The sequence below is a fragment of the Leguminivora glycinivorella genome, chromosome 13, assembly GCF_023078275.1.
Source record: "Leguminivora glycinivorella isolate SPB_JAAS2020 chromosome 13, LegGlyc_1.1, whole genome shotgun sequence".
NCBI classification, from domain to species: Eukaryota; Metazoa; Arthropoda; class Insecta; order Lepidoptera; family Tortricidae; genus Leguminivora; species Leguminivora glycinivorella.
Genome location: NC_062983.1, coordinates 844,006 through 859,297, shown reverse-complemented (window position 1 = coordinate 859,297; position 15,292 = coordinate 844,006). Strand labels below are relative to the sequence as shown.

The following is a 15,292-nucleotide window of genomic DNA, read 5'->3' as shown; positions in this document are numbered from 1 at the left end:
TTTATTACATATGATCAGAGCTATTAAATAAGAATTTATAAAATTATATTTCTTGTTATTTTATGCCATAAACAAATTTTATATGAATTTGACACAGAGTTCTCCTTAACTATTCCGGAAACGAGTGTCATTCGAAAGTCTATGACTCATCAGAAACATGATTTCGTTTATAAATTCGTCACTTTCATTCTTTGTTTTGATTGGCTGTAATGCGTCTGTGTAAGAAAATAGCCAATCATAAAGCGGTTCGTGTTTTTCAAATCTGTCTGTCATGGTTTGAAAAATGTTGGTGATTTTTAATTAATAATTTAAAATTAGGCACCGAAGTACCTAAAATGTTGTAAAACGTTCAAGATTTTTATTTTTAGCATTTGCAGTTGATTTGAGTATACTAAATTTTATTTTCCAAAATATGGCAATAATTTTTATTTGACATATAATTTTCAGTGTTGCCTGTGAATTAAGTGCTACGCTGGCTGTCAAATTGTCAATGAACGCCAGATTTCGGCGATACGGCACGATGCAATCGGGCTTTTAGTATTAATAAAATTTCAATTAAAACATGCATTACTCCATTAGTGCGTGTTCGTAACTAACAAATCCCCCTCAATAACTGAATTACTTTCCAATATTCATTTCATATAGCTACGGCTTAGGTTAGAATAGTTAAGTCTCGTACACGTATGCAGTGTTTCGGTTTTTGTACGTTTCGGTGTTGAAAATATGACGTAAAGTGGGATTTCCCTATTCCAAGTTAAAGTTTCCAAGATGCTGCCACTGACCCAGAAGGACGCCCGGTTCCCGCGCGGGCGTATCGCCGGACTCCGCGACAAGTTGACGAATTGGTTCAGACTAATATATTCCGATAAGAATTCCAGGAATTTGTTCCTATTCCTTATACTGAACTTGTCCTTCGCCTTCGTCGAACTGTTCTATGGGGTGTGGACAAATAGTTTAGGTGAGTACACTTGATATTGATTTGCCTGTCTCATATCCCTTCCTCAAAGGTACAGTGCTGTTAGTAAATATGTCAAGAAAGTAGCATATGTTTATTTATTTAGCCGCTTATGTAATTTCGATATTCATATCAAGAACATGAATCATTTCAAAAAGTTTACGGGACTTGTTTGATTACCTACTTAAACTACAAAGCGCCTTAAACAACAGGAAAATTCTACTTTAATTTCATGCTTTCATTATTGTAACTTATGTTTCTCTCATTTGATATTTGCCAGTCGCTTTTCGGTGAAGGAAAACATCGTGAGGAAACCGGACTAATTCCAATAAGGTCTAGTTTACCCTTTGGGTTGGAAGGTCAGATGGCAGTCGCTTTTGTAAAAACTAGTGCCAACGCCAAATCTTGGGATTAGTTGTCAAAGCGGACCCCAGGCTCCCATGAGCCGTGGCAAATGCCGGGATAACGCAAGGAGGATGATGATGTTTCTCTCATAACTGATTTTATGCCTTTTAGTTAAAGTTTTTAAATATAAGTTACTATTCCAATAGTATTTTATTATTTTTTATCTCAAGGGGTGCATTTTCAAAGTCACATAAACATAACTAAACATAACTGTGACAAGTGACACACATGTCTTATTTAACCCATCAAGACTTTTCCTCAACAATTTCCCATACAAAATATGATTCTTAGAATACTTTTGTAAACACTAAGAAAGTGATTGTGTCTGACAATATTAGCTGCCATATAAAGCTTAAGCAGGGCCTAGCAGTAAGAGCGTGCAACTTTCAACCCTATAAGGCTTAGTTACCCTTTGGGTTGGAAGGTCGGATGGCAGTCGCTTTCGTAAAACTAGTGCTTATGCCAAATCTTGGGATTAGTTGTCAAAGCAGTCTCCAGGCTCCTATGAGTCGTGCAAGCGCAAATCCAGCTTTGTGCCCAGGGGGGGGTCACGTGGTCTATTTGTATGGCCAACCTAGGCTCCAGGGGGGGTTGTTATGACCCCCATGCCCCCTCCCCCCCTCCCCCCTGGATCCGCGCGTGGAGACGTGGCAAATGCCGGGATAACGCAAGGAGGATGATAAGGCTGAAGCATTTAGTAAATGATATTCTTGTGAAATGCATCATTTACGGTTCTCTAACTCTGTAATAAAAGAGAGGACCCACTATCCAGGTGGCAGGATGACATTGTGGCTACTGCAGGCAAGGAATGGCAAGGCATGGCAAAAGATAAAAAGTAAAATGGTAACAGCTGGAGGAGGCTTTTACCCAGAAGGGGTCTACAGAAGAAAATCAATAATAAAAAAAAACAAATTAAAGGAAAAGAAAATCTTTTTGTATGTAAAGCTTAATAATTTTTGTATGTAAAGCGTAATGTAAAGCTTAAATAAATAAATAAACTCTGTAATTTATCTTTCAGGTCTAATCTCTGATGCATTCCACATGTTCTTCGACTGCACGGGCCTGGTGGCAGGCCTAGCGGCCTCCGTGATATCAAAATGGCGGTCGAACGAGCGGTACTCATACGGGTACGCGCGGGCAGAGGTGGTCGCTGGCTTCGTGAACGGCCTGTTCCTGCTGTTCATAGCGTTCTTTATTATGAGCGAGGCGGTGGAGAGAGCTATTGAACCTCCTGAGGTAAGATTATGTATCTTCTCTTCTTTAAATCCTGTCTCTGCTGGGACTGCTGGGGTGTAGGGCTCATATTTAGTAGGAATCATATTTCTCCATTTACTCGACCGGATAACCCCCTCCAACTGAGGGGGGACTGAAATCTTCTCGAGGCTGAGGCATAGGGTTAGAGCTGGCGTAGCTTTATTTGACGTAATATGCCTACTTGAATAATATTTTTTTCTTTTTCTTTTTTACTATATAATGGCCGAGGTAAATAGGGACGTAACTTATAATGTGATCTCAATTTCTGTAGCATTTTGTAAAAAAAATTGGCGGGAAATCATATTCTTTGGCTAGTATGTGGCCAAGAGTAAGCCCATTTATCATTAAAAAAAAAATCGTGCTTATTTAGTAAATAGTAGAGTAAATAATATTTACTCTGCCATCCCATAAAAGGTTCAGATAAAGAGCGTTCTCCTATTTTAAATGCCAGCACCTCATCAATCTTATCAATAACATGATGAAACTCTTCATTAAGGAGATAAGTAGCTATCAAGTCAAGTTATCAAGTGGTTACTTAAGTTACTGATAGCTTTATTAGTGTCACAAATTGTACAAATTACTGTTATCACAGCTTGATCTTTGGATTAGATGTAAAGACATAATCTTACAACATCTTTTATCGTCATATATCTTTCTTCCCGTGGGTGTCGTAGAAGGCGACTAGGGGATATGGGTTAATCTGTGGTATAGGCGAGAGGCTGGCAACCTGTCACTGCAATGCCACAGTTTCGTTTTCTTTTAACCCCTTATTTGCCAAGAGTGATGGCCCTGAAGCTTTAGTAGTTTCATGTGCTTTGCCTACCCCTTTATGGAATACAGGCATACATGTATGTGTATCTCATATCCATTCCACAAAATGATTCAGCTGATCTTTCACGATTTTGATAGGCAACTATTCTCTTAGGCGTGAAATACACACAAGCGAAGTAAGACGTGGAATGGACGCGCGTGTGGACCTGCGTGCGTAGCCGAATTCACAAACGCTCACGAAAGGACACTCGTAGCTATCTATCTCTATCGCTCTTGCGTATTGGCGCGACAGAGCCAGACTACCTTTCGCGGCGTTTCGTTTTCGTTTCGCGTCGCAGTCTTAGCCATTCGGCTGCGGGGCCTGCGCCGCGTTGCTTGAGTTGAGGGTAATTTAAAAAAAACGTCTCAGTACATTTTGTATTAGGAAAGACGTAAGATCATAAGTCTTGTCGGATCACATATTATGTGAAAACGCACTAACGGCCCAGCCACGACATTGGTCTAAGCGCGGCAGCGGCGAGCGGCAGCCATACGTGCGAATGAAAAGTCCCATCGCTGTGTCTCGCTTCAATGTATGGCCGCCGCCGCTCGCCGCTGTCGCGCTTAGACCAATGTCGTGGCTGAGCCGTAAGGATGACAGTCTTTATTTGCTCATTTACCTCATAAAAAAAGTAATTCATTGCCATAGAAAAACCATTTTTACATTAACCGCCTCAGCTTGGTCATTGCCAATGTTAACGTCAAGACTATTGCAATCGACGCAATGTCGACATTCCATCGTCACGTGTTCGTACGTAACAGTCGATCAAGCACGTACTTTCCCTGTCTTAAATTATTTCGTCTTTATAAACTAACTTTTGCCCGCGGTTTCTCTTTTGTTAAATTCTAAATTAGCGGAATGCTGCATACAAACTTCCACCCCCCATTTTAGAGAAATAGGGGGTTATAAAGAAACAAAAAGTAGCCTATGTCGCTCTCCATTTCTAAAACTATATCCACTTAAAACATCGCGTCAATTCGTTGCTCCGTTTTGCCCTGAAAGGCGGACAAACAAACAGACACACACACACTTTCATTATATTAGTATGGATTATAATAGATCGTGTTCAGATGACGCATGCGTTGGTTCCTATTATCAGATTATTAAAGGTTATATTTGTAAAATCTGTCGATGTACAAAGTCGATTTGTAGTTATTAAGCGTGAAGTTTTAATAATAGTTTGATCAGTCAATTGTTTTTCATTAAGATGAACATCGCTTACTGCATGATTAGCTGCTTATTATTACTATTAGACGCGCGTATAAGCAGTTAGAATTGATTTCTAATTATAGCAGTATCCAATTCACATAATATCATCCACTTGACTTTTATTTACACACTCGCTCGTAAACGGTGTTATTACATGCCTGCATACTGATACGTAATTAGCTATTTTTCCCCTCACTAGCTCGGAAACACGTGTTTTGTCCTTCAATACCAGCGGGTAAAAACGCATTTTATGCACTAGTGGGTAAAGTAATTTGACCTTGAATAAAGTCAAATTAACTGCTTTAAAATTGATAAAAGTAGGTGAATCTAGTCATAAAGATGATTTACCACCTGTGGAACTAAGGACTGTATCGTTAAGTATAAGGACAAAACAAACCTCGTCTAAATGTTGACATGTGCATAATTTTGTATTATTATGTTCCGAGAGTATGATCTTAAGGTATTGGTAAGTACTATTTGATATAAGAAGGTCTGATATTTTTTTATTTTAGGGACTTTATGGTACTTTCATTAAGGTCTAGCAAATAAATTTCGGACAACCCCTATCTGGCTTAATTTGAGAATATTTCAATGACTCTTTGTACGATTTCAACAAACAAAGGTTAATATGCTGCCAAAATATATTCTTTAAGAGCCCTCTTCATGGTTTTTCCAATTGGGTACTTGTAGAATAAATGCGGCGAATTTATATAATTTAAAAAAACGCAATTTTGAGCAACGTTCCGGATTGCCGTAAATTTTTGATGCTAAGCAGGATGAGAGAAACAGATAAAAAAATTAGCCATAGGCCAAAGTCTAATTGACATTCATGGTGTTTGAACAGTGCTTAAACCAGATCGATATAAATAATGTATGATAGTCAAATTCGACATCAAAGTCGGAGTTAGAGTAAGCACCGTGCCACATTCTCTAAATGGCCGCCATACACAGATCCTGAACTATATTTTTTTAAAATAACAGTGGCTAGACTATGTCCAGATATTCTGCTTTGTGGATCATGTGTCGTTAAGGTTCGCACCATACAATTTTTTTTTCCCCTCACTAGCTCAGAAACACGTGTTTTGTCCTTTAATACCAGCGGGTAAAAACGCATTTTATCCACTAGTGGGTAAAGTAATTTGACCTTGAATAAAGTCAAATTAACTGCTTTAAAATTAATAAAAGTAGGTGAATCTAGTAATAAAGATGATTTACCACCTGCAGAACTACTGGAAGCAGTGATAAACGCATTTTTTGCGTTGTAGTTTCCTCGCTATAGTGAGGGGAAAAGTTTTGTGTTACACTCGGGTGCAAATGTATTTTACTTCTCGTGTGTTAAAAAACTCGCAAGTTCAGGATTCTATTCTCGAACCACTCGCTTCGCTCGTGGTTCAACTATAGAATCCTTTCACTTGCTCGTTTTTCAATTCCACACTCTGCGTTAAAATACAACTTTGCCCCCTTGTATAACAAATAACTATTCGCAATCGTATCGTCTTTTACGCACTTTGTGAATTTTCTAGTAGCATTTGTCCGGAATCGTAATTGGTACTCGGGAGGATTAAGTCAATACTGTCTAAACCATATGCTTTACGTCGAGTTTCTAGGACAAAATGTGTACCTTATTATGTGCCTTATTAAGCCCATGGCTTGTTATAAGAAAAAAATATAATAGCAAATAAATACGGCTACTCAAAGTTGTCTTCATACTTAACGATACAGTCTTTAGATGGAAGCAGTAATAAACGCATTTTTTGCGTTGTAGTTTCCTCGCTATAGTGAGGGGAAAAGTTTTGTGTTACACTCGGGTGCAAATTTATTTTACTTCTCGTGTGTTTAAAAACTCGCAAGTTCAGGATTCTATTCTCGAACCACTCGCTTCGCTCGTGGTTCAACTATAGAATCCTTTCACTTACTCGTTTTTCAATTCCACACTCGGCGTTAAAATACAACTTTACCCCCTTGTATAATAATAGTACAATCAGAGGCCGGGAAAATGAGGATTTCCGGCCAAGTGGGTATATACGGCCGAGCGAGCGTGCGAGCGAGGCCGGATAGGGATACGAGGCCGGGAATCCGTTTTCACGCCGAGGCATGTATAGTGCTTTTCTCAAACATACAATGAAATAAAAAAAAAATGCTCTAAAGGACAATATTTTATAAAAAAAAGTTACTTTGCAGGCCTAGGCCTGAAAAATAATATGAAATCCCTTTACAGTCCTCTCGAGTTGTTGCGCCCAAAAAGCGATACTTCCCAGCCCATTTTAAGGAACGTAAAGACAATATTTCATTGCATGTTTGAGAAAATAACTATTACCGCCCTAGGGTGAATAGCTCAGTGGGGTCTTCCAAGACCTGTCAAAAATTACAAGATGGCGGACGAATGTTCGAAATGTCAGTCCGAAATGTGAGTCTGATGAAAAACATTGTGTACATCACGGGCGGCTGAAGGATTACAAACTCGAGTTATTAAAGCCTTCGGCGTCGGGCTTAAAACAGCCTCTCGTAGGCTTGTGTAGTACATGTACTAATAGTTCAAAAGACACGATTCCCTGCGCTGTACTAGACCGAACTACTCCCAAATGATTCTGCTCTCTAGTAAATTTAGTACACTCACACACGCGCAACAGAATGGGAGCGAAAGGAGCGAAGAGCCGGGGAGTGACAATGACAGCAAAGCGATCCGTGTGATCCGACCGCAACCGAACTAGAACCGACTGACTCGGAGCGCGCGAAAACGGCCGATCAGCTCTCGGCTAGTACGAGCGAGCATTACTGTACGCCATATGCAGAATTTGTCTCGGCTCTCTCGGTGTTCAACTGTACTAAATGTCCTAAAAGAACGAACTAGTACACTTCGGAGATCGTATACTAGTTGGGAGCGATCTTTTCAGTGAACGAGCAGGCATACTCTAGCCTCTCGTTCGTAATCTCTCACTTTCTGCCCTTATTAAGTTATTACACAATGTACTATTCTGTCACTGATAGCTCGTTTACTCGCTTTTGGTGGGACCAGTGGCTAGGGTTGCAAAAAAACGGTTTTTTTTCTGGCTTGAAAAAAAAACATGAAAAAAAACGGTTTTTTTTCTGGAGTATGTTTTTTTTTTCTAAAGTACGAAATCTCAAAATTTGCAAAGTAGTTAATACTTTTATACGGTTTTTTAGACTTAATGTTAACTATTAAACGAATTTAATCAAATAACTTTAATTTCTGGTCTTATAAAAGTAACATTTACGAAATCTGTAGTTGGTAGTTATCACTATTTACTGTTGGCAACACCACTGCCTCTCTACGCTACACGCAGCATCGGGGATTCCCCAATAAACGTTTGTATACTGAATGTTAATTGAATTAAAATGTACGTTATTGTTATTGAAACACGTTACAACTCACGAAAAACCGTTATTGTCGTATTATTTGTTCATCTGAAAAAAAACCATATTTAGAAAAAAAACCATGGTGCTCGGTTTTTTTTTCATGTTTTTTTTTCATAATTCTGAAAAAAAAAACATTTGTTTTTTTTTCTATTTACAACCCTACCAGTGCCTAAAGATAACTTTTCGCTTACCTTATTCGTAATACTTTTGTTACTGACTCTCGTTTTGTTTTGTCTCTAAGGTACAGTCGCCATCAAATATTTCGTAATTTTCATAGCATAGCGCTCGAGGTGCTCGAAATTTCTGAATATGCACTCTACGCCTTGTTTTGCAGCTTGTTGAAAAATTCATGAAAAATAAAGGGAATTTAAATTTATGAAATGGAAAATTTCCGTCCATACAATTGTCCATACAAAGTATGGAAAGTTTCCGAAGATTTCCTATGTGAAAATTTCAGAATTTTGGAAACTTTCCGTCGTCGGCACATCAGTAACCTACAGTCAAATATGGGTGTACACATCTTATTCAATAACATGTAAAAATATGTAGCATAGCATCTTAGTCCGGTGTAAGTAATAAGAGCGTAGTAGTACCATATTAATAAGAGACGATTTTTTTCGATAAGTACATATTTTTGCACTTGACTGTACCTCGGGCGCTCCGATATAGAATCGCGACTACTTATGAAACCTACACCATGTTTAAAGGTATATTGAAAATGAGTTTGAAGTGTGCAATGGTCTATTATAGATACAAGCCATGAAATTATTTAGAAATCTGACCGAAGGCCGTTCGCTTTGTGTTTGTGCTTGAATAACATGTATTGTAGTTATGATGAAAAATTTAAATCTTATATCAATCGTGCCTTTTTGCTATTAAAGAATTTAATGACATTAATTTTCCTAATGATATAATCAATATTAGCTGGCGATAACTGGATGCGGATGGCACTGGACCGACAAGCGTGGAGGAATGGAGAGGAGGCCTATGTCCGAAGACGGGCGCTTTAAAAGCTGTTAATATAGATAGTTGGATAATCAATATTATGCTGAATAATATCTCAATGAAACAACAAGTAAATATTTTATAAGAAATACACTTAAAAACTGAAATTAATGACAAAAGTAGTTAGGTAGGACCCCAATTTTTCCGTGATGCCGATCGGCATCATACCAAGAAAATAGGCTGTCATAACAGCCGCTTGTTGTGTGTATGTTGTTTTAACTTGTTAGCTAAGATCAATACGGCTAAGTGTGTCATAAGCAGGATAAGTGTGTCTGACCTTCACATTTGGCTTCAATGATCAGAGTTTATTGAGAATTCATACGTTTACCACTAACCGTGAGTAGCAAGTAGCAAAGGTATGAACTCGCAAAACGCCTGTGACTATATGAGTAAAAAGGTCAAATGTGAAGGCCAGACACACTTTACCTTATGACACACTAGCTTTTGCCCGCGGCTTCGCTCGTGTTAGAAAGAGACAAAAAGTGGCCTATGTCACTCCATCCCTTCAACTATCTCCATTTAAAAAATCACGTCAATTCGTCGCTCCGTTTTGCCGTGAAAGACGGACAGACAAACAGACACACACACTTTCCCATTTATAATATTAGTATGTATTTACCCGTATTCTCACACTGAGCCCGTCGAGCTCACACTGAGGGTAGGTTGGCTTCCAGCAACAATAAAGCCAAGGAAATATGGAAGGTTGTAAATGAGGAGATAGGCACAAAAGTAAGATCGAATCACATCAGTTTACGCGATCCGAACACCAACACGGAAGTAAGGAGTACTGAGTTGCCAGACACTTTCAACACACACTTTTTAGGTATAGGGAGCAATCACGCAATACAAAATAACAGGCAGCAATCTATACACTTTCTTAAGAGGCACTTAGAAAGATATGATCCTCCTTCTTACACGCTGCCAGTTGTTACCCGTGATCTGTTGACTAGGACCTTACATTCGATGTTGAAAAAAGAGAACACTGTCGATGCGTTTGACATTTCGCCGAAAATTATTTTATGTTTGTGGCCAGTTGTTGGCGACATACTTGTCACTCTTAAGCCTCCGCCACACGGGCGCGTTTCGAGAGCGTTGCGTCAGCTTAGCGGCACGCGAGCTGAACGCGCGCTGTTTCTGCGCGTTGGCAGAGCGCTCCGCCGGCGTCGCGCCGGCGCATCGCGAGCGGTCCGCCCTCGGAACGCTTGTGCAGTCACACATAACACAGCGCGCGTTGCGATCGGACGGATTTGCGGCATCATGAATTCGAACGTAGAAAGATAAATGCGAAAGTAACTCTGTCTGTCTGTCTGTCTGTCTGTCCGTCTCGTCTGTCTGTCTGTTACACTTTCCCGCTTAAACCACGCAACCGATTTTGATGAAATTTGGAACAGACAATCTTTAGACCCTGAGACAGAACATAGGCTAATTTTTATTTCGAAAAAAAGGGATGAAGGGGTTGAAAAAGAGAGATAGGGATAGCGATAGCGATAGCGATAGCGGCACCTCTGGGTCGTCTTCCATCTGAAACTTATGACAGACTGTCTTAGAATAGTGTCTCTAGCACTTGAACAAGAGCATATCTCTCTACTCACGAGTAACTCCACATAAAATTCGACTCTACATAAAATTCGGCTCTACATAAAATTCGGCTCTACATAAATTCGGCTCTACATAAATTCGGCTCTACATAAATTTGGCTCTACATAAATTCGGCTCTACATAAATTCGGCTCTACATATAATTCGGCTCTACATATAATTCGACTCTACTATAATTCGACTCTACATATAATTCGACTCTACATAATAAATAATTCAACTCTACATATAATTCGACTGCGATTGCGATTGCGATAGCGATAGCGATAGCGATTGCGATTGTGATTGCGATAGCGATAGCGATAGAGTTAGCGATTGCGATAGCGATTGCGAATCGCAATCGCAATCGCTATCGCTATCGCTGTCGCTGTCGCTATCGCTATCCCTATCGCTCAGATCATGAGCGGATTGCGCGCGCATCGCGCGCTTCCCGCCAGCGTCCGGCGGGCGACACGCCGGCTGCCTGCCGGCGTCACGCCGGCCGCCTGCGGGCGTCACGCCGGCGTGTCGCTCCGCTGACGCGACGCCGACGCTCTCGAAACGCGCCCGTGTGGCGGAGGCTTTATAAATATTATTTTTGAAACTGGCACGTATCCTGACGTGCTGAAAAATACGAGAGTCTGTCCAGTGTTCAAAGGAAAGGGTGACAGGTGTGACGTCAACAACTATAGGCCTATTACAATAGTACCCACAATCTCTAAAATGGTAGAATCGGTCCTGTCGTCTCACCTTATGAGTCATATAGAATCGAATAACCTACTTACGGAAAACCAATTTGCATACCGACAAAAAATGTCAACAACCACCGCGACGTATAGGATATTCGATTCTATAATGACAGGGTTAGACGATAAGGATAAGATTGCCGCAATACTGTGCGACTTGTCAAAGGCATTTGACGTCATTAGCCACGAATTACTCCTTGAAAAATTGAAAATGTATGGAATCACAGGCACTGCCCATAAACTGTATACCTCATTCTTGTCAGACCGCAAGCAAGTCGTGAAATTACTCACTGACGGCAAGTCAATCCAATCTGATGTGGGATACATAAATATCGGAATTCCTCAGGGTTCGTCCCTCGGAAATACCTTGTTTTTATTATTTGTGAACGACCTACCATCGAATATTGGAGCTGGCTTGCCTGTATTGTTTGCGGATGATACGAATGTATTAGTTGGTGCAAGTACATATGACCAGTTGGCTTTAAAAATTAATGATGCTTGCCACCAATTGCAGTCATGGTTTTCAGCAAATGGTCTCATACTCAATTATTCTAAGTCAAATATAATGTTATTTTCCGGTCGAAAGGTACAACCACCATCATGCATGACTAATTTTCCGATGCCCATGTGTGAACAGAGTAAGTTTTTAGGGTTCCTGATAGACAACACTCTGAATTGGAAATGCCATGTTGACAATCTTTGTGATCGATTGGGTGGTGCGTCGTTCGCGTTGAGAAAGCTGAAGCCTCTTATCTCCGCAGAAGCCTTAAAGCAGGTGTACTTTGCGCATTTCCACTCTATCATGGCATACGGATCACTGCTCTGGGGAAACTCATCAGATACAATAAGAGTACTTATAATGCAGAAACGTGCAATACGTATACTTGCTGGTGTAAGAGACAGGCACCCATGCAGAGAGCTCTTTATTTCTCAACGTATAATGACGCACTACTCACAATATATGTTTGATATACTGTTATTTGTTAGGCAAAATATATCTCAATTTGCTCGCGTTGCCTGTCCGGGCAAACAGCTTCGAGCTACAGGCCGTCTGAGAACAGTCCCCGTCGCATGGCACTTTAAAAAAAGAACCCGCGTGTCATCGGCCCTACTTACTTCGAACACTTACCTGCCGATCTTAGGAATGAGCCATGTGACGAAGCATTTAAGCGCAAATTGAGAAACCTTTTGTTAGATAACCCTCTGTACTCTGTAAATGAGTACATGGAATTGAATTTGTGATAGCATGCATTTGATTACACTGACTTCGGATTTTATTTCATTTGTTAATTTTATTGTGCTTTGTGTATTTCATTTCTGATTTTATTTCATTTGTTAATTTTATTGTGCTTTGTGTATTTCTCTTTGTAAATGACGATCCTTATTGGGAGAAACTATTCATTTTATTATTTTCAATTCATAATGTAATTTTTGACGATCATGATGAGAAGATAAACATAACTTTGGCATGTAACAAATTTATAGTGTAATTTTTATCATGAAATAAAGAAATCTAATCTAATCTAATCTATTGACCTTATCTAAAGCGAATAAACTAGTGCAAAACTTAAGATAATATTATTGAATTCCAGGTGAAACACGAGCGACTCCTACTCGTCTCGATCCTGGGCTTCCTAGTCAACATGGTGGGCATCTACGCGTTCCACCACGGCCACGCGCACGGGCACGGCGGCCACGGCCACTCCCACGGCGGCCACGGCCACGCCCACAACGGCCACGGCCACGCCCACGACGACGACGTCAACACCGGCGCCGGCAGCGCCATCATGCGCGGCGTCTTCCTGCACGTGCTCGCCGACACGCTCGGCTCCGTCGGCGTCATCATCTCCGCCATCCTCATGAGAATGTTCGGCTGGATGCGAGCCGACCCCATATGCTCCATGGCTATAGCCCTACTTATAGCTGGAAGTGTTATACCGTTAGTGCGCGATTCAGCCGGTGTGCTAATGCAACGGACTCCTACCGCTTTGGAGCGCGCTTTACCCAACTTGTACACCAGAGTGGTAGGTCTAGCCGGGGTCCACGGAGTCCAGGAGCCGCACTTCTGGACTCTGTGCAGTGACGTGCACGTTGGGGCCCTAAAGTTGGAAGTGGCCAAGGAAGTGGACCCGCGGTATGTGACGGAGCAAACCGCTAGGATCTTTAGAGAAGCTGGTGTCAAACATTTGACGGTGCAATTGGACTATTCCCCGCTCTGATCCTAAATTATAAACTGTAGGATTTATAGCGACTTGCTTGCGACGACTTTAGGCGTCGTCGGCGTTCAAAGGGTTGTCCATGGACCTCTAAAAGTTATAATTCGGCTCAAAGCCTAGTATTAAATATGTTTGAAAACAAGTGGTGCAATTATTTTATTTGTTAAACGTATTCCAATTTCCAAATGTAGCGTTTTCAATCGCTTTCTGATAGTAACTCTAGTTATTATGTCTCGAAAAATGATCACTGCAAACGATAGTCGACAACACAAAACACTAAATTAGAAAAATATTGTTTTTCATAACAGAATACAGGTCCATGGATTTCAAAATAGTATCGAGAATTCGAGGTTCATACCGTTTTAAGTACAGTACTCTATATACAGGTGCGATTAGAAAAAATATTGTCCCGATGAGGGTTTATTTAATATTGTGATAAGATAGTTTTATTCGAGCTGTAAATTTATTTCACATTTACATGTGACAGTCTGTAAAGAGGTATTTAATTTGCTATGAATGTGGATCAAACACATTTTACACAATTTGAAAAATATTATTGACTCTAGAATATAGTCTGTTCGGAAAGAGAGTCATGGAATGTATTAGACCCCATACATTTCGACTTTTCTCTTTCCAAACAGACTCTACCTACGTATCTAATATCTATATATTATTATCCGTATCTGTTATTCTTATTTGAGTTTCAAGTATTGAAAAAGTATGTCACCTCTAAAGGCAGCGTAAAAATTATCTTCTGATTTCTTTAAAATGTTCTATACCTACAGACGCGAACAATTAACCATACTATTTAAAATTGTGTTTGACCCGCGTGTAAAGTTTCTTTACAGTGGGTACCTATTCACTGTACAGTTCATATACTTTCACCTTTTATCAATAACTTCTTTCCAATACTTACCTTCCTGCCGTGTCAATTACTTGTCACAAATAAGCCAAAAATATATTTCAACTGTTAAATTTGTACTTTTTATAAATTGCCATATGTAATTTAAAAATACTTGTAGGTACTCCTATTTTCATGATCACCTGCCAAACAAATGTTGATAATATGCTCTAATATTGCTTATAATTCGAACATCATACCTATAGACATTTCACTTTGTAAATAAATACTATTCCATAATTATTTTAGGTCAAATTATATACTTATATTTTTGTGAAAAGGTGAATATAAAATTGTATGTTTGTAGCTTCTATGTGTATTTATTATGCATTATGATTGTTTTGAAGATTGTATATTCAACCAAAATTACTTGTGTAAAAGTTTAATTTACAATTGCTTCAGGAATTTTATTCTTGTACAGTCAGCCAAAAAAGTGGTTTACCACATTTCGACCTTGTGTTTGAAATAGAGTCGAAAAGTGGTAAACCACTTTCTTGGCTGACTGTACCTATGTCAAAGGTTAAAATGTTTATCATTGGCTTACAAACCGTAGATACAATACAGTCTTACATAGAATACAAGTTTCGGCTTATCAATAAAACAAGTTTATGATGCACAAAATGATATTAACGAAGTATAAAAATACTACTTATTTATAATAAAATCTAGAGAAATATTACAGACACTTCACTCTTGATTATTGTATTGTTTCATTTAGCATTATCCTATTGTTCCATTTAGCATTTATTGTTACGTCTTATACTACGTAAAATTACTTTTTTATGTATTATATTTTTATTGTATTGTACGTAATTTGTCACATATAGGGCAAGGC

The 15,292-nt window shown here is 39.4% G+C and overlaps 1 protein-coding gene across 1 annotated transcript; it reads left to right on the top strand.

Moving 5' to 3' along the window:
• Positions 1-476: 476 nt before the first annotated feature.
• LOC125232662 (zinc transporter 7) lies at positions 477-15,157 on the top strand. The gene is made up of 3 exons (XM_048138415.1): positions 477-958; positions 2,379-2,596; positions 12,933-15,157. Exons 1-3 carry the CDS (start codon positions 769-771, stop codon positions 13,557-13,559), a joined length of 1,035 nt encoding a protein of 344 aa, XP_047994372.1. The 5' UTR covers positions 477-768; the 3' UTR covers positions 13,560-15,157.
• Positions 15,158-15,292: the final 135 nt, after the last annotated feature.

What these genes read in the sequence shown, in the direction of transcription:
- LOC125232662 (XM_048138415.1), top strand. Translation starts at nt 769, where the DNA reads ATGCTGCCACTGACCCAGAAGGACGCCCGGTTCCCGCGCGGGCGTATC. An exon ending in GGTGTGGACAAATAGTTTAG is followed by an intron (nt 959 to 2,378) that starts GTGAGTACACTT and finishes TTTATCTTTCAG; the next exon opens with GTCTAATCTCTGATGCATTC. An exon ending in GAGCTATTGAACCTCCTGAG is followed by an intron (nt 2,597 to 12,932) that starts GTAAGATTATGT and finishes ATTGAATTCCAG; the next exon opens with GTGAAACACGAGCGACTCCT.